The sequence below is a fragment of the Solanum lycopersicum genome, chromosome 12 (assembly GCF_036512215.1).
Source record: "Solanum lycopersicum chromosome 12, SLM_r2.1".
In the NCBI taxonomy this organism is placed as follows: domain Eukaryota; kingdom Viridiplantae; phylum Streptophyta; class Magnoliopsida; order Solanales; family Solanaceae; genus Solanum; species Solanum lycopersicum.
This window is the reverse complement of record NC_090811.1, coordinates 2,660,494-2,678,015: the sequence shown is the minus strand read 5'-3', so window position 1 is coordinate 2,678,015 and position 17,522 is coordinate 2,660,494. Positions and strand designations below refer to the sequence as shown.

At 31.3% G+C, this 17,522-nt stretch overlaps 3 protein-coding genes across 4 annotated transcripts; 2 read left to right on the top strand and 1 right to left on the bottom strand.

Annotated features, from left to right (window-relative positions):
* The first annotated feature begins 1,511 nt into the window (after nt 1-1,511).
* LOC104644831 (uncharacterized) lies at nt 1,512-5,715 on the top strand. Its single transcript, XM_010315456.4, has 4 exons — nt 1,512-1,664; nt 3,363-3,624; nt 3,723-3,772; nt 5,336-5,715. The coding sequence occupies exons 1-4, from the start codon at nt 1,604-1,606 to the stop codon at nt 5,548-5,550; spliced, it is 588 nt and encodes a 195-aa protein (XP_010313758.2). The 5' UTR covers nt 1,512-1,603; the 3' UTR covers nt 5,551-5,715.
* Nucleotides 5,716-6,943: 1,228 nt separating this feature from the next.
* On the top strand, nt 6,944-12,175 carry LOC101245031 (nucleosome assembly protein 1;2). Of its 2 annotated transcripts, none has more exons than XM_019211549.3 (12): nt 6,944-7,178; nt 8,186-8,229; nt 8,315-8,410; nt 9,899-9,991; nt 10,075-10,162; nt 10,417-10,478; nt 10,575-10,759; nt 10,852-11,029; nt 11,153-11,196; nt 11,401-11,599; nt 11,692-11,712; nt 11,815-12,175. In XM_019211549.3, the coding sequence occupies exons 1-12, from the start codon at nt 7,133-7,135 to the stop codon at nt 11,878-11,880; spliced, it is 1,122 nt and encodes a 373-aa protein (XP_019067094.1). In that variant the 5' UTR covers nt 6,944-7,132; the 3' UTR covers nt 11,881-12,175. The 2 variants fall into 2 exon arrangements, with proteins under 2 accessions (XP_019067094.1, XP_004251674.1); XM_004251626.5 differs by having other exon boundaries at nt 11,812-12,175.
* A 937-nt stretch (nt 12,176-13,112) lies between these two features.
* Nucleotides 13,113-15,255, bottom strand: LOC101244746 (putative transcription factor bHLH041). Its single transcript, XM_004251625.5, has 3 exons — nt 14,698-15,255; nt 13,760-14,119; nt 13,113-13,417 (listed from the first exon to the last, which is right to left on the bottom strand). The coding sequence occupies exons 1-3, from the start codon at nt 15,196-15,198 to the stop codon at nt 13,352-13,354; spliced, it is 927 nt and encodes a 308-aa protein (XP_004251673.2). The 5' UTR covers nt 15,199-15,255; the 3' UTR covers nt 13,113-13,351.
* Nucleotides 15,256-17,522: the final 2,267 nt, after the last annotated feature.

Below are 17,522 nucleotides of genomic sequence, written 5' to 3'. Positions count from 1 at the left end.
AAAAAAAGTCATGTAATGCGCTAGTATGAATTTAGTTGATTTCGATGTGAATATCGTATATCAAGTGAAAGATCAGAAGAATAAAGAACATCATTTCGCTATAAGAAATCACAATTTCATTAAGTTATGTATAAAATAGACCAACATAATATTTGAGACGAACCCTACATTGAAATGAGGAGTGAATTATATGGCCCAAGCCCAAGCCCAAATATGCCTTCAACTACAATATTTATTGTATATTGCAATCAAAATCTCAACTACTTCACAACCAAAACCATGATGATTTTAGGTACCAAGCAACACTATAGCGCTTTCCGATTACATATTCGCTTTTGTTAGAAAATATTTTATCCTTTATTTTAGAATTTTCGATGCGAATCGAATTCCATCAAGCTCCAATTAGAATACCAAACACCGGATAAGAACTAATAACAATAAAATTTTAGCCGCTCCAAATTTAGTTAGAAATCCAAATACATTTTAGAAGTAGTGTGCGGAAATATGAGGTCGAAGATTATAAATACAAATAAATAAGTAAAATTCTTGAACTAACCATCACAAATGGTCTAGTTTATCATAAATTCGATCTTCAAATGATGTATTTTATATAATTGTGAAAAAAACCAATAAAATAAATAAAAATTTACCGTGATCATTTTGTGATACCAATATTTTCTATACCAACCTTCGATTTTCGATTTTTTTAAAATACGTACTCCTAAAAATCGATCGATCGTAGTTAATTTTGATAAAGACTAAAAGTGTCAATTTTTGTTAAATTAAAGAACCAAAATGAATAAATTCATACTCAAAAAGGACTATTTAAATAAATAATAAAAAAAGGGCACAGATTTTCTGTTTGATTCCTTTATTCTCTCCACGTTGGATTTGCATCAGAGACAAATCTACTTCTCATTTAAAAAATCCGTACCTCAAATTAGAGAAAATTACAAAATGGCCCTTTATAAACAATATAAGTTCAAAATAGTCTCTTAAATTATATTTTGAGCAATTTTAATCTTTTATATTAATAAAAAACTCTTATAATAATTTTTTTTATCTTCGTCAAATATTTAATAAACTCTATCTATTAGATTTGACGTGAATGGTGAAAACAAATTTAGAAATAACTCATATTTGAAAATGTAGCGGTTTTTTAATATTGAGGCAATGTTAGAGTGCAAATTCTGCGATTTTTTTTTCGTATTTTGTAAAATTTTATATGCGATTTTTAGGATTTCATGAGACTTTCCTAATGTTGTAGGTTAAAAGCTCTTCTTCCATAGTTTTCAACTAATCTGGCCGATAAAATTACAACAATATATATAATATGATCTTATAAATAGAGTCTGAAAAGAATGTGATATACACAAAACTTATATCTACATTGCGTAAAATAATTTAACAGACAAAATTAGTTAAAATTTAGATAAAAAATATTAGTAATTTTTAACATAATTAATGGACCAAAAATACTCAAAACATTTTTAGAGACCATTTTTGTCTTTTTATTTTTGGTAATATAAATATTCTCTAGTTGATCAACAAGTAGTCTCCAATTTTTCCAGCAGTTCCAAAAAAAAAAAAAAACTCAAAAATAATGTCTGAAGAAAAATCAAAATCAAAATCAAAATCAAAACCAAATTCAATTTTATCATCAGGTAAAACATTTAATTATTCCAAATTTATTTTTTTTAAACAATTTATTAGAGTTTGATTTCAGTTAATTTTAGGAGCCCTAGTTGATTTTTTTTTTTTAAAATGTTTGATTCAGCTTGAGTGTATCTGGATTAGACTTCAATTATAATATTTTTATCATTTCAAGCGATTAATTATTTTTGCATGTTGAGTGATATTTGGAGTTGTATTTAATGAATTAAGTTAAGCTAAAAGTTTGAGTCTTTTTAATTTTTTGTTTAGTAATCTTTTGTGTTTAATGCCTGAGACTAAGTTAATATGTATTTGAATATTTTGCAATAATGACCACATTTTTGGCTCTAGTTTAGCCGTGAATTTTGAAGTTGAAACTTGAAATCTGAAAATACGAGTTTTTGAAGTTTTGTTTGGATAAGCATTTTATTTGAGAAAAATTTGAAGTTTTGTGATCGAAAGTGAAATTTCTCCCGAAAACTTGTCTCACATGGATTTTGGAACTTGCTAATATTTCGAAGATAAAATTTCAAAATGCGATCAAATTTCATGGCCAAACAGATATATAAAGATAAATTTTTCAAAAATCTGATCTAAAATCTTTGTGTAATTATCTTTTAAGGACATTTCGGTTTTCAACCATTTTAACCGAAAAGAATGCCTCTTGAAGAAATGCAGGATAAGACGGCATAGAGTAGACTTTGTGTTTAGGGCCTTCCTCGGTAGCGGGAGTTTCGTGCACTGGACTGCCCTCGCCCTTTATTAGGAAAGAAACATGCTAGATACAAACCATATCAATTGCTTGTTATTAGTTTCAACATTTCTAGCCAAAAGAGGCGTATTCAGGACTTTAAGCAGGCGTTTGGACATGAGTCGAGTGATGTATGGAAAAAAAGTAGTATTTAAGTTGAAAAAGGGTATTTGGAAGTCTGAGTTGTGTTTGGACATGCATTTCACTTGAAAATATGCGTAAGTGTTGGCGAATTTTTTTCTAAACCTTGAAAAACTGGTTCAAACTAACCTCTTTTTCGAGTTTGGAGTGAAGAATTGACACAACTATTGTGGTTCCGCCACTGCTAGCCGAACACTTGACTGTTTATTGGATGCTTATCAGTTGAGAGTACTTTCAATCAGTTGAGTCAACTAGGCTCATAATATCCAACATTCGTAGGTAGTCGAGCGTTGCCTAATTTCCGTATAGATATTGCTTTTACTACTCTCCTTTTATCTTGTTCTTCAATCTTATTATCTCCTTGGTTTCGGTTATTATACTTGTTGTTGTTAGTTCTCTTATCCATTGTTTTCGGTTTGGATTTTTCACTACTGTATTTGCTTTACGTACTTGATTTTTGATGTGCTCTACTTTAGTCGAGAGTCTATCGGGAACAACCTCTCTACCTTCTCAAGGCAGGGGTAAGGGTGCGTACACACCATCCTTCCTAGACTCCGCTAGTGAGATTACACTGGGAATGTTGCTGTTTTAAGAGCTTTATAAATTGAATTGCTCTATCCATTGTCATATGTGTTTGTGTTGAAGTTTAGATTCTTTCATGAGCCAAATAAATCCCATCTAGGTCACTCGAGTAATTGTTTTAAGATTTTGCGTTGAATGCTTGAGTTCTTTCACAATTCCCTTCATTTGGCGGTTTGGTAGATGTCTAAGATTTACGTTCAATCATCGATTGATTTTGGTACTCTAATTGTGGCAGATAAAGATGTAAAGGCGCCTAATGTGTTTGAGAGAGTTAAAGAAGAGTTTGAGGCAGTGTTGCATAGTGAAAGACACTCACATCACCATCACAAGGAAACTCACGGGTTGCGTAAGGATATTGACGAGAACACTCCAGTTACTGATGTGAAAGCACCCAACGTGTTTGAGAGAGCGAAGGAAGAAATCGAGGCTCTTGTTCAGGCAATTCATCCGAAAAAAGAAGATCATAGTCATGCTTCAGCTGCAGACGGCAACAACAGGTTTTAAGAACGTTTTCTTTTATAAACGATAGAGAACGAGTGTTTATGAGGATGTTATTATGTAGTTAAATTTGCATTACTTTGTTGATGATCTGCAGGACTAATGGTATAACAGCTGAGTTGAAACATAATCCAGATTCACTTTCAGGTTTGAACTCTACGATTTATCTTTAACGAATTGTTCTAACTTCCAAGGTTCGTGATTATAATCAGTTTAACAAGTGATCAATAAACAGTGTCATACGACTCTGCCTCGTTAGACATTTAAGTTGTGACTTGTGTGTGTTTTTTCACCTTGCTTTTACATCCTTTCTTCAAAATGATTATACTTCAGGTGAAAAGTTTGCAAATTTTCTTTCGTTTCTATTTATGTCGGAAAAAAAAAAACAAGTTCAAGCACATCAGTAGGAGTATTTGAAAGTCTACGTACATCACGTGAAAACGGGGACATAAGCTTAACAGACTGGCGAGGAACACTAGCACCATCAATATCGAGTGATAAGTTCTGCAAAAGTAAAATTTCCATTTAGGCTTCATCTGCCTTGATGGAAAATGTTCTGTAGAACAGTTTGTCTAACTTCTGGTTTTTGTTGACCTTATATTAACGAGGGAGAACGATTTACTGTCAAGGATAGAAATTGCTTAATTTCGAAATTTCTTCATATGGAGAGTACAATTATCCTTGAAATTCCGAACTATAAGTGCTGAAACTTAACTTTTAAGTTAACTGTTACAGACCCTCCAATGTAGAACTTCCCGTGGTGTTGGGGCCTGCTTGCACGCACCTCAGCTAATTCCACGGCGAGGTTATGCAATTTTTATCTGCTGCTATCTTGCAGTAGAGTTTTGTTGGATAAAGTCTCGAAGTCCATATAGACTATAGAGTGACTCTACCTTCTTGTATCCTTAGACGTCATTTGTTCAACCCGTTCTCGGTGTGAGCCTTTAAACTGATAACATTTGATGCCTCAGAAGTATTCAATTAGTGGTGTATGATTCGAATATGAATCAAATGCTCATCTAAACTATGTACAATCTTATTGAACGTTTGTGACTTTTCTGATCTAGACCGTAAAATTCATTGAAGATTAAGTTTTGGCTTTAATCTGAAGGCGTTAAGACGTCTTCTTGTGGAAAAAAAGTTACAACGGTGGTTATGAACATGGAGACACAATTATGTAGGTGAATATCCATAGTCAAAGGGAAAACTACACCAATTACAAACACAGAGTTGTTTTAATCTCCGTATAGGATTGGTGAAGGTCTTCTTTTGATAGACTCCGTTCCTTATAGCCTAATCCTCAGCTAACGTGTCTCTGTACCACACCTTTCTGTTTGTATACGGCTAAGTGATTGCATAGCCTTACCATCGTAACTGGTAAAGTTGTTGTCATGTGACCTGCTGGAGGTCACAAGTTCGAGCTGTGGAATCTCTTATAGAAATGCAAGGTAATGTTGCGTATAGTACCCTTATGGTCTGGCTCTTCATCGGACCCTACACATTGCGGGAGATTAGTGTACCAGGCTGCCCCTTTTTAGTATCTGATACTAATAACAAAAGTTATCGAACCAGGCGTAGAACTCTTCGTTTTCTTTATCCTCTATGCATGCTCTACACAATTACACAATTTTCATCTTTCACATCACACTTTCTGCTAGAAGTTCAAGTACATATTCATCGTCTGATCATACTATGCTTCTGTTTACGCAGAGAACAAACCAAAGGTGCCTACTAATCAGAACGAGAAGGTCGAGGAATCAACAGGAACACAAAAATCTCCTCATCGTCATCACAAAGAAACTCACGGAAGGAGTGATGACATTGATGATAAAACACCAGTAAGTGACGTTAAAGGTCCAAATATACTCGAACGAGCCAAGGAAGAAATCGAGGCACTATTTCACTCAATTCATCCAAAGAAATGATACTAACAGTGTTGTTCAAAGAAGGAAAAATGGATTGACCAACAAGAGAGATTGATTTTCATAGAGTCCTAATTGTTTTTGTTACTCTTTCATTCACAATGAGTTTACTTTTTGTTGTATATAAATTTGTGTTTGAGCTATCCCAATTTCCCCCCCTTCTTTCCATATTTGCGGTAAGAAAAATTAATCTATCGAAAACAACCTCTCTACCTGTTCTACAGAGGTAGGGGTAAGGTCTGCATAAATCTCCGCAGTGTGAAAGATAAGTGTTCTTTTCATTACGCAGTGTGAAAGATAAGTGTTCTTTTCATTACGCACTGTGAAAGATAAGTATATTCTTTTCATTATTTGAGTTGTGTTTTTGATGATATATAAAAGGTTCGTCTATCAGAAACAACCTAGCTCATTAGGTTACATTTGTATAAAACTAGGTATTTGAATAAGTGAAAGTGAATCTAATATGGATTGACAAATTCCTAATAGAGTATAAATTGTGACTTAAATCTTCAACCTTTTTGAAATATAAATTTTACAAAGTAAACACCGTATGAAAAAAATACTATAAGTCACTTTAAATATTTAGAAACAAAAACTATTATGAACTTTGATTAATATTCAAGTATTTATTTAGTAATTCGATTCTAAATTTTGAATATTCATTTCCTTTCGACTTAAAATATTTATATTTGTTTTGAAACTTAATGAAGTTTTCAAAAATAAAAATAAAAGAAAGATGCTCTTAAACATGTAGTTATATCTTCCCATCTAGTTAAGTATAAGTATGACAAAATACTTACTTTAAATTAATTAATTTAGCGGGAATTTGATCTTTTTTTTTTTTACTTTGAAAAATATATTTAACCATAAATTTTCAAGATTTAAAAAATAACAAAAAATGTAGTTTCACTTTAAATTACTCATGAAAAATTAGAAAGAACTCTAATTTATACTGATGATGATCAAACACAAATTCATTTTCCATGTTAGAAAATAAAATCTATTCCTTTTGTCTCAATTTATACGATAATTTTTGTTTTTCGAAAGTCAAACAATTTAAATTTGGTTAATAATTTGCGTGTGAAATCTTCAAATTTCAAACTGAAATTTATTTTGTAAACTACATAAAAAGTACTATAAATCATAATAATTGACGGTTCAAAATAATTAAAATATATATAAAAAATTTACCGTCACAATTAAACTCGTTTGTATTTCAAAATTCGAAAAGTACCTCATACTCTGAGAACACAAGAAATATTATTTTTTTCAAATTTTACTATGAAACATAATCAAACGCCAACTTAATTTTTCACACGCATTTCAAAATTCCCCCTCCCCCCCCCAATTTCCCTACCCCACTTACAACCGGGCATGATCTCCTTTGAATCCAAACACGGTCTTGCTGACAGTCAGATACAGCTGCTGCTAGGTTTTCTCTTTTTTTAGAGAGAGAAAGTGAAAAAGGGGGGAATTTTGATAGCTTAAATACACCCATTTTCTCTCTCTCTTCCCTTATTGTTCATCCTCTGTTTTAGGTTTTTATTTTTAGGGCATTTTTATCTTCCAATTTTCTCTTGGTATAATGAGCAACCCTAAAGATAACTTCAATGTTGCCGATCTCAGTGCTGGTAAACTCCCATCCATTAGATTTTGCTGCTTTTGTTTTCTTCAGTTTTATGTTTTTTTTGAAAGTTTGAACTTTCTGTGTTTCATTAAAAGTTGAGATTTTTGATGGGTTTTTAGTGTTATATGTATATCTGCTAGTAAAAAATTCTGGGTTTGTGTTAAAAAAGTGAACTTTTGATGTGTGAAAGAGGTAAACCCTACCCACAAACCACTTTATAAGCTTACTTTTATGTGTGTTTGTTAGTGAAAAGTTGTGGGTTTCATTAAAAGATGAATCTTTTGGTAGTTAGTAAACAAGCATCTTAATGAATGTCTCGTATGTTTCGTAGCTAGTTAGGAAGTAAGTTATTCATGTACCTAAGTAATATGAAGTTTGGTTTGTATTTTAGAAATCTATGTAACTAGTATGTGTTTATGTTAGGAGTGAATTGGTGTATTATTGTATGTGGGGTAGAAGATAAGAGTAATTAATACCTGTATAATTCTAACTAGCTACCAAATGACCTCTAATGCACAGGGAATTAAACTTTATCTAAAAAGACTAATTCTTTTACTTACTTCTGTGTTATCTTGTGAAGTTTTGTTTCTTAAAAGCAGAAATCTTTGATGGGGTTTTAGTCTTTTTAGTTGTTTGATCTTTAGTTGGTTTCTTTTTTTGGTGTTATTTGGTTGAGTTTTTATTAGATACTGTTATCATTACTCCCATACTAGCTTATTCTTTAATTTTAGTTTTACTGTTGTTTCTTAGTTTTCTTTGCTTCAATTATCATATTACTTGTTGTCTGCTACGCTACTCTCCTCCATTGTTTGCTTTAGTATTTGCTTTACATACTTGATTGTCAATATGTGTTAGTTGAGCCGAGGGTGTAGTGGAAACAACCTCTCTACTGTGACAAGGTAGGGGTAAGGCTGTGTACTGACCACACTCTCCAAACCTCACTTGTGGGGATTACACTTGGTATGTTGAGGTGGTATCATTTGAGTTTTTCTAATTGAAATTATTTTGTAGCTCTGAATGCTGGGGACAGAGCAGACCTTGTTAATGTTCTCAAAGTGAGTTTGTTTCCTTCCTTCCTTATTACATGTTTGTGTGGTTGTTTTGTTTGATTTAAGTAATGATTATGTTTCTGTGTTGCAGAACAAACTTCAAGACCTTACTGGGAAGCACACAAACTTGCTTGAAAATCTCTCGCCCAATGTCAGAAAGCGTGTTGAAGTTCTGAGAGAGATTCAGGCATGTTTAGCCTATACAATACTGTTACTTGAATATGTATAGTTGGTGTCTTTTAGCTGATTTATTTGCTGTATCCATTTGCTATGTTGTTTTACTTTTGCCTTGTATTTTTCAAACTGTCTTGCTATGTGTTATTTGAGCCGAGGGTCTTTCGAAAACAATCTCTATCTCCACGAGGTATGCGTAAGGTCTACGTGCGGTCTACCTGTGAGAATACACTGCATATGTTATTGTTGTTGTCTTTTGGCTAATCATCTCTAATATTTGTATGCCATGTCTAATATTAGTTGTTGTTTTGTAGACTTAAATTATGTTCTTTTAGGATACAAATTAAGTTCAAAGATTCCCTAATTCTAAAGAATCCTTTGTTTGTCTTATAAGTTACGAATGGAGTATTTGAATGAAATGGACCAAAATGGAATAGATATAGGTGATTTGTATTCTCCACTCCAACTGACTTTGGATATGAGGCATTTCTTACATGTGTTGTTTCTAAGTTCTCTTTTACTAGTAACTTTGGAGTCATGATTCATCTACACCCAAACAACTTGTAAGGATGATTGCGACATTTGGGAAGTTGGTGAGAGTATTTTAGGTGCTTGGTGGCATCTGATTAGAAATAATTTAAAGATGCAGTGAACGCAGAAATGATAGTATGAACTTGTGATGGCCCTTGTTAAGAACCTATTTTTACTGGAGAGATGTTTAGTAAGAATTTTACCACATACTGTTTGACATTCAGGGGTTGTGTATGTAGACGAAACAGGCTGACTATTTCTTTTATTTGAATTAGCATCAATAAAATAGTACCAAGTTGAACTATCTTTCTATTATTATTAAGCTGATAGAACACGAAAGATCTTGGATTTTCTCATGATTTCTGTTCTTCGATCTTTCATTTTTTTGTGGTTCTGTTATATCAACATATTCCTCTGTTCTTTGAGTTGTGGAGTGAAACATAAATTTTGCTTCTGAACGTGACGGGGTGATATTATTTTGCCATCTAAAGGGGCCGTTTGGTACGCGGGATTAGGTGGGACATTCCAAGATAAGCTTGTGATAGATTTATCCCGTGTGAAATTTATACTTGTCAACCAAACATTGATAACACATTATAAATTTTATCCCAAATTTAATCTTGGATATCCCACCATATACTGTTTTAGTTGGGATTAATAAATTTTTGTCCAAAAATTATACCGTGATAATTTAGTCCGCGAGCCAAACAACCCTCAAGTATCTTACTGATTCATAGTGTATATATTGATGGGTAGTCACATCATGTAAGTTATTTAGGAAACTATCTCCTTGATATGCAAAATACTATGTGCATTAGTTGCCACACTAGTTAAACTTCTTTTGAGTTAATTTTATATATCTGGGTAGTTGCCTATGTCTTTCTTTCTCAGGTTTCTTGCTGTTTGATCTAATTGTTCTGTCTTTGCAACCTTGGATGTTGAATTCTGTTTCTCTTTTATCTTAATTCAGTCTCAGCATGATGAGTTGGAGGCAAAATTTTTTGAAGAGAGAGCTGCACTTGAAGCCAAATACCAAAAGTTGTATCAGCCTCTATATACTAAGGTCTGCGAGGCCGCTTCACTTGTCTTTATACCTTGCATCCCTTGATTATATTCACCTTTATCTCAAAATCTAAATATCTGCAGAGGTTTGATATTGTGAATGGAGTTGTTGAAGTTGATGGTGCAGTGACAGAGGCAGCAGCAGACCAGGAAGAGGATAAAGATGCAGAGGGTATGTTAAATACTCACCTTTGTCCCAATTTATATGGCCTTCTTCTCTGTTTAGTCTGTCCAAAGAAGAATGTTGTCTTTCCATAATTAGAGAAAAATAAACGTTGAAATTACCCTTTTATTCTTGATGAAATGATTTGTAGCCACACAAATATCTACAATCTGTTCCGAACCACAAGTTTCAAAAGGGAGTGTCAAGCTAGGGTTTATTCTTTCTTATTTGTGATTAGTATTCTTGACATTGGCTGTTGATAGGGAAAGGAGTCCCAGATTTCTGGTTCACTGCAATGAAGAATAATGAAGTGCTAGCTGAGGAGGTTAGTTGTTTATCATCAAATGCTCCATGTTATTTTAATTTTCTTGTATCCTGCAAGTCCACCAACTGTAATCTGATCGAATTCTTTTAAGAACAGATTTCCGAGCGAGATGAAGGCGCCCTCAAATTTCTCAAGGATATAAAGTGGACAAGGATTGAGAATCCCAAGGGATTTAAACTTGAATTTTTCTTTGACACCAATCCGTACTTCAAGAATACTGTGCTGACTAAAACATATCACATGATTGATGAAGATGAACCAATTCTGGAGAAGGCCATAGGGTATGTGACATATTAAACTGCTTCCAAGTTTTTTGATTTGATATATCAGTCTGTTTTCTCCTTAATGACTTCTCATTGCTGACAATCTGTAGGACCGAGATAGAATGGTATCCAGGAAAATGTTTGACACAAAAGATTCTCAAGAAGAAGCCAAAGAAGGGCTCAAAGAATGCTAAACCTATTATGAAAACAGAACAATGCGAAAGTTTCTTCAACTTCTTTAGTCCACCTCAAGTTCCAGAAGACGAAGAGGATATCGATGAAGATGCTGTAAGTATTTTCATTTTCTTCTGTGTCAATTTTCTTGAGGTTATTGATGAAGATGCTGTCAATGGTTTTATTTTCTTTTGAGGTTCAATCTGAATAATATTTTCTCTCTTTCTTCTTTGACAGGCTGAAGAACTTCAAGGTTTGATGGAACAAGACTATGATATTGGGTAAGTTGATAAGAAAATATCAATTTGCATGACCATGATAAAATCTTCCATTCAAAATGTATTATACCATCCAGAATATAAATTACTAAAGGAAGATTATACAAAATAATTACTGAAGGAAGATGATGCTGATGATATCTGTACTGCTCAATTTTTAAACTCCCCATTTAGTTGCTGAGATTCATATCCTGATTCTCTATGCAGATCAACTATCCGAGATAAGATTATTCCTCATGCAGTTTCTTGGTTCACTGGGGAAGCTGCCGAAGATGATTTTGCTGACTTGGAAGATGAGGATGATGAAGATGATGACGAAGTGGATGATGAAGAGGACGAGGACGAGGATGATGATGAAGATGATGAGGATGATGAGGATGAAGATGATAGCAGTACCAAGAAAAAGGTACTTACTTCCTTGATTAGTGGCTAAATAATTATTTGGAGAGATGGTCATGAATGCTAACGTTTTCCCCCTTGTTTCAAATGTTACTACAGTCATCATCTGCTGCTCGCAAGGTATGAATCACTTGCTCATGTTTCTTCAAAACAAGTTCTTTCATGTGCTTTCGCTTTCACAATACTAGACATACTGAGTTGTTTATATTCATGTCACAGAAGATTGGTAGGGCACATGCAGCAGATGGTCCGGCTGGTGAGAGGCCACCGGAGTGCAAGCAACAGTAGTCATTCGTTTCGAGCTGGCTTCATGATATTTGTCTTGAAAATATGGATGACAGAGGAGATCCTGCAATTTTGTTTGCTTGTTGTTCGTCGAGTATGCTAGAACAATCTTTTTAGTCATTTTGCATTATATATGTTTTCTGGTTTACATTCTTTGCCTTTTGCAGTTTGCCCTTTTATATTCCTGGTGTAGTAGTAGTAGTAGTAGATAGGATTTGGAAGTGTGATGAGACTTGTTTGTACTCTTATTGAATTGGTTGGAGATTCAAAAATCTCAAATATAGCTTTAGTTGCAAGATATTTTTCTCCTTCCTGTGTTTCATAAGGTGTTTGTAAGGTTGACTCTAAAAACTAAAACTTTTTAGAGCTCGTTTCCACTTGTTGTATTACATGGGGTATGCGGAGATTGTCCTAAGCTTCTTGAATCGTATTGAAAACTTCTTTACACAAGGTATGAAGTTAAATTGACTTTACACACTATATCCTTCTCAGATCCCGATCTCATTCGTGAGATTCAATAGGGTATACGGTGTTTGTCCTATGCTTCTTTAGTCGTATTGAGAACAATTTCTTTTACCTTCATAAAAGGTATGAGTAAGGTTGACTCTACACTATCCTTCTCAGATTTCGATTCCACTTGTGAGATTACATGATGGGATATGCAGAGTTTGTCCACTTTTCTAGTGATTTCTTATTTCTCAAGGCTTTTTGTTCTTCAAATGATCCACTAGGTCGCTATTACAAATAAAATTATATCGCGTATATAAGTTAAATACTATATATTTTGTTTAATTTTTGATACAATGCTTTTTTTTTTTTTTTGTTAGTTTCATAATATATGACATTCTTTTGTTTGGCAATTTGGGGTCAAACAGAGTCAACAAAAAGTATTTTGAAAAATTAAAAAAATTGAGATAATCTTGAAATTTTGTTTTCGTAATGCGTATAAGACATTCTTATATTAGGTTTTGGTGAGCTAATCCTACAATTTCTTAATTATGTACCTAATAATGGCTAATAAATTATTGATATTCTGATCTAAGATTATTAGTTAATTATAATTAATATGATTTGATGTTAACAATAAACTAGACACTAATTAATCTAAATTTAGGTAGATTAGGTGGTTTAAGATTTTAAAAGAATAATTAATTAATTAGATATTGACTTTAGACTATATGCAATATATTGAATGAGTAATTTTGATCCACAAATTTGTAATTTTTTAGTCAAGATTGGCAACACATTGAATATTCTTTCATTTCACCATATATGAATACAATCATTTTTCGCTTTTTCGAGAATTCATTTAAACACATTGCTTCTGATTCGAATTATATATTCATCATGAACTTACTAATAATAAATTCTTGAATCATATATTTGTTATAAACTTAGTGACGATAAATCCTGAACTCGTCTCTGCTCAATGAACATTGATTATAATTTTTTTTAAAAATAAAATATCAATTAATTATGTCACGTCCCCAATAACCTTTTTTGTTGCTTCCAGGAAAGTAGACTCATCCCATTCATCACCCTATAGCAAGAAAAAGTCACAAAATAAATAAATAAATAAATAAATAAATAAAATAAAATAAATTAAGTTAATAATAAAATTTTACTCCTTGCATAAAAATTTTTATAGTGTACAACTTAAATCTTTGTGTTAATAATTAAAATGATTTTAGTGTAGTAAAACTACTTAAATCAACTATAGTTAGAGAAGAAGGGAAAAAAAGTTGTCGTAAATTAATCAAAAATCTCGATTTTGAGTTATGAGTATATATTCGTTTTTGTTCAAGTGAGATTTTTCGATGCAAATCAAACTTAATCACCGATACAGATATCAAACACCGAGCGGGGGAAACAAGAAAAGTACCTGAGTTCTCAGTCTTAAGGTTATTCGAGTAAGTGGACATGAATGAACCATTGTTGTGTTTGCATCAATAGCCATCAAGTTTACATAACTAGCCACTTTCAAGAACTCCATTAAACAAATAACCAAATCTAATGTGTTGTATTTTCCTTTGGCTATAACTTGCAAATCCACAATTTTTTCTTCTATATTTGTTATGTAAACATCTATTCTTCCACTTTCATTTTGTTGAAATTGAGAATTTTCTTTCTTAATCAAAAGTTGTGCTTCCAAAATTTCATTCCTTTTATATAATTTTTCCATTTGATCTTTCAATGAACTTAAGTACTCTGTAGTACTAGCAAGAACTGATGCTTTGTCCTTCTGAAATGTTCGACGATATAATTAAGTAAATAAATATGCATTTTCGATAATAACTTAAGTTTTTAGACCAAAAAGTCACATAATACGATATAATATTAAAGCAAGGTCATGAGTTCAATTTTTAGAATTTACACGTGCTTGTTTTTTTTTTCCAAAAATCATGTTCGCGTGTGAGTAGTGTGTTAAAGATATGGTTAAGTAAATAAACGAGTGTTCTTTCTAATTAATAACTAAAGCTTTTTAGATAGAACGATCAGTAACATAAACAATATGGTATTAGAACAGATAAATGTTATGATTTCAATTTTCATACTTTTTATGTGGTAGGCCTTTTTAAGAATCAAGTTTGATGTAATAAAAAGTATTGAAAATACAATATAATAAAAAGAAAAATATAAATTTTTAGATGATGACATTTATTTTTTGATGGATATTTGTATCTAAGTCTACTAAAAAAAAAGACTATAATTGTGGTGGTTATTAGTGGACATGACTTCCAATGTAACACACTACCTTCTAGGTACTTTCGGGGAGACAGAGTCGTCCCTTCTACTGATCGAAACTTAAAAAAAACATACCTTAGTTTCAGGAGGGAGCAAAGATCTTAGATGTTGAAAGTTCTCGTTAAGCTTTTCGCGTCTTCTTCTCTCTGAGATCATGTGATGAACTTGTGTACTCATCGCGCGATTCACTTGAGTACCTTCTTGTCTATTAATCGTATACAAGTTCTTGAAAAATGTAATAGACCTTTTCAACATATTTTGACTACATGATCTTGTTGCACCTATTGATGCATAATTATTGGGTGATCTAAACCTCGTAAATGCTGTCATATTTCGTGTTACTAATCGATGATCTCGTGTCAAATTCTCTTGAATGTGTCCACGAGATGATGAAGAAGGCGAGGACGATGATATGACAGCAAGATATGCTTGTCTTATTACATCGTCTTCGCCTTCTATTTTCGGGAATCGTGTTAATGTTTGATTTTCATGTGTTGTTTTTGCACCATTGAGAAAAAGTGATGAATATTCACTTGATGAGGAAGAAGATGAGTGAAAATTTTGATCAATTAACATTGTTTGTTTTGTGAATTTTTTTAGGAAAAAAGTTGTTTATATTTGTTTTTCTAAGTTAATTGTTAAGTTACAAGTGGGATTATTATATTAAGAACTTTAGAAATATTAAATAATTGATTCTATGAGTTGACTAATAAAGTAGACTTGGTAGTTAGAAATTAGAACTCATTATTCAAAATTTTATTTTATATTACAATATTTAATTGGAAACTAAATTTTAAATAGAAAAATGAAATATTTTTTTGATTTATACAAGAACTTAGAAAATATTAGATAGAAATATATTTTTTTACGTATACAAAAACTTAGAAGGAAAAATTTAACATAAATTAATATATTTTAAAAAATAATTACTGATTTTAGCTATATTTTTTATTTATTATCATTTAGAGCAATATTGTAATAAATCTGTACTATGTATTAAAAGTGAATTCTGTATTCAGTATATTTGAATTATAATTGTTTTTGAAACATATTATGTTTGTTTGGTAAAAAATTGTCACATTGTGTTATAAGTGTATTAAAATGTGTGATAAATGTATTATCCATCATTAAAACTTGTATTATAGATGAATAATAAATTGTTTGTATTATAAATGAATTAAAAATGATCAAATGAAAAAAATAATATTATTGCTATAAATGATAAACATTTTTTTTATTATACTATATTTATGTAAGTTTCCCAACTTAGAAAGTACACTCTGAAAGAGAAGCTTTGAGGTCACCAATAAAATTATTATCATATAACTAAAAGATTGAAGATTTAAGAAATAACGTAGAAAATATTTTTTGCTATCAGATCATAAAAAAGATAACTATAAAGTAGGAATAGTAACTTGAAAAAATGTTGTTAGGTGGTTTCATTTTGTATAGGATGTAGAAAATCGATGACAAAAAATAATTGCAATTGAATGATAAATTGATTCGATAAAATTATACTTGGTTCAAGTTTATATAAATTTTATTTCAAAAAAATTAAAAATTTCATGCACAAATTATTTTCGACCAGCTTAGAGAATAGTATAACATTAAGTTAAAAAAGTGTTATAAAAAGGAAATGAAAAAAATCATACCAAAAGAAGAAAATAATATAAGATAACAATTCTTCTGAGGTGACGAATCTTGAATATCATCAAACGAATATCAAATTTTACTATTCTTGATTAGAAATTTTAAAATTTAAGAATAAATAAACCTTTTACAATGAACATTTTTCTTTTTAATAAGCTTTATACGATAGAATATAAATTAATCAATCAATAAATAACGCGTAGAAAAAAAATATGAATTTTTTTCTAAAAAAGAGTAACACTCTTGATACAATTTTTTTGCCTTTTAAGTAGTGGTCAAAGTCTACAAATGTAACAGTATGAAATTTTAGTCAAGTGAGAATAGAAGTTTTTATTTAAATTTTTATTTGATGTACTTTTATATTTATTTTACTAATAATAGTCTTCTTTTATTTTCCATATAGTATGAATTTTGACTAATTAAATCCTATGACTTTTTTTGTTTTTCCAATGGGCCTTTATGAACATAGAAAATTTTGTTCATATTATAAGTACACTCTGAGCCACTCATTTGCCTAAGGATAATTATTCTTCAAGAATTTCGAAGTGATTTTCATTATAAACGTCGGATAAAAATCTGATAGTAGTGTGAAAGGAGAAGAATCAATATTTTAATAAGTTAAAAAATGATGACTTTTGATTATTGACGAATGATTTTTTTCATGAGTTGTGACGTTTTACTTTTCTTTTGAAGAAAGGATTTTACATTCAGTATCTTCTATTTATCATAATATATAGTTAAGAATTGTATCACATATATATATACAGTAAATATCTATTATTTACTAATATATATATATATATAAGAGGCTACACAAGCAACTCTTCGTCGACATGGTTGCTTGCCGACCAAGGGGCAATTTGGGTATATTCAAAAATAATTTCTTTTGAATGTCTTGTAGTGAATGCTATTATAGAAAATGGTCCATGTCACTCATATTACAAATCAGTATCTTATGTGACACTTTTGTGTATATTTTATGTATTTTAAGCATCTAATTGGGCCAAAAATTAGCAAGTGACAATCAGCCCATATCAGGATGGTTTTCGGTCCAGTAATATAATCATTTGGTAAAAGAATGAAATAAACATATTTGGGAAACTTTCACATATAGCCACTTAAAAATAATTAATTATTCTCTATAGATATAGTTTGATAATTACAATTTTTAGCTACATGTTATATGAAGGAGAGATGCAATCGAGACTGGGAGAGAGGTGAGAGAAAGGTGGAAAAAGTAGGAGAAAGGT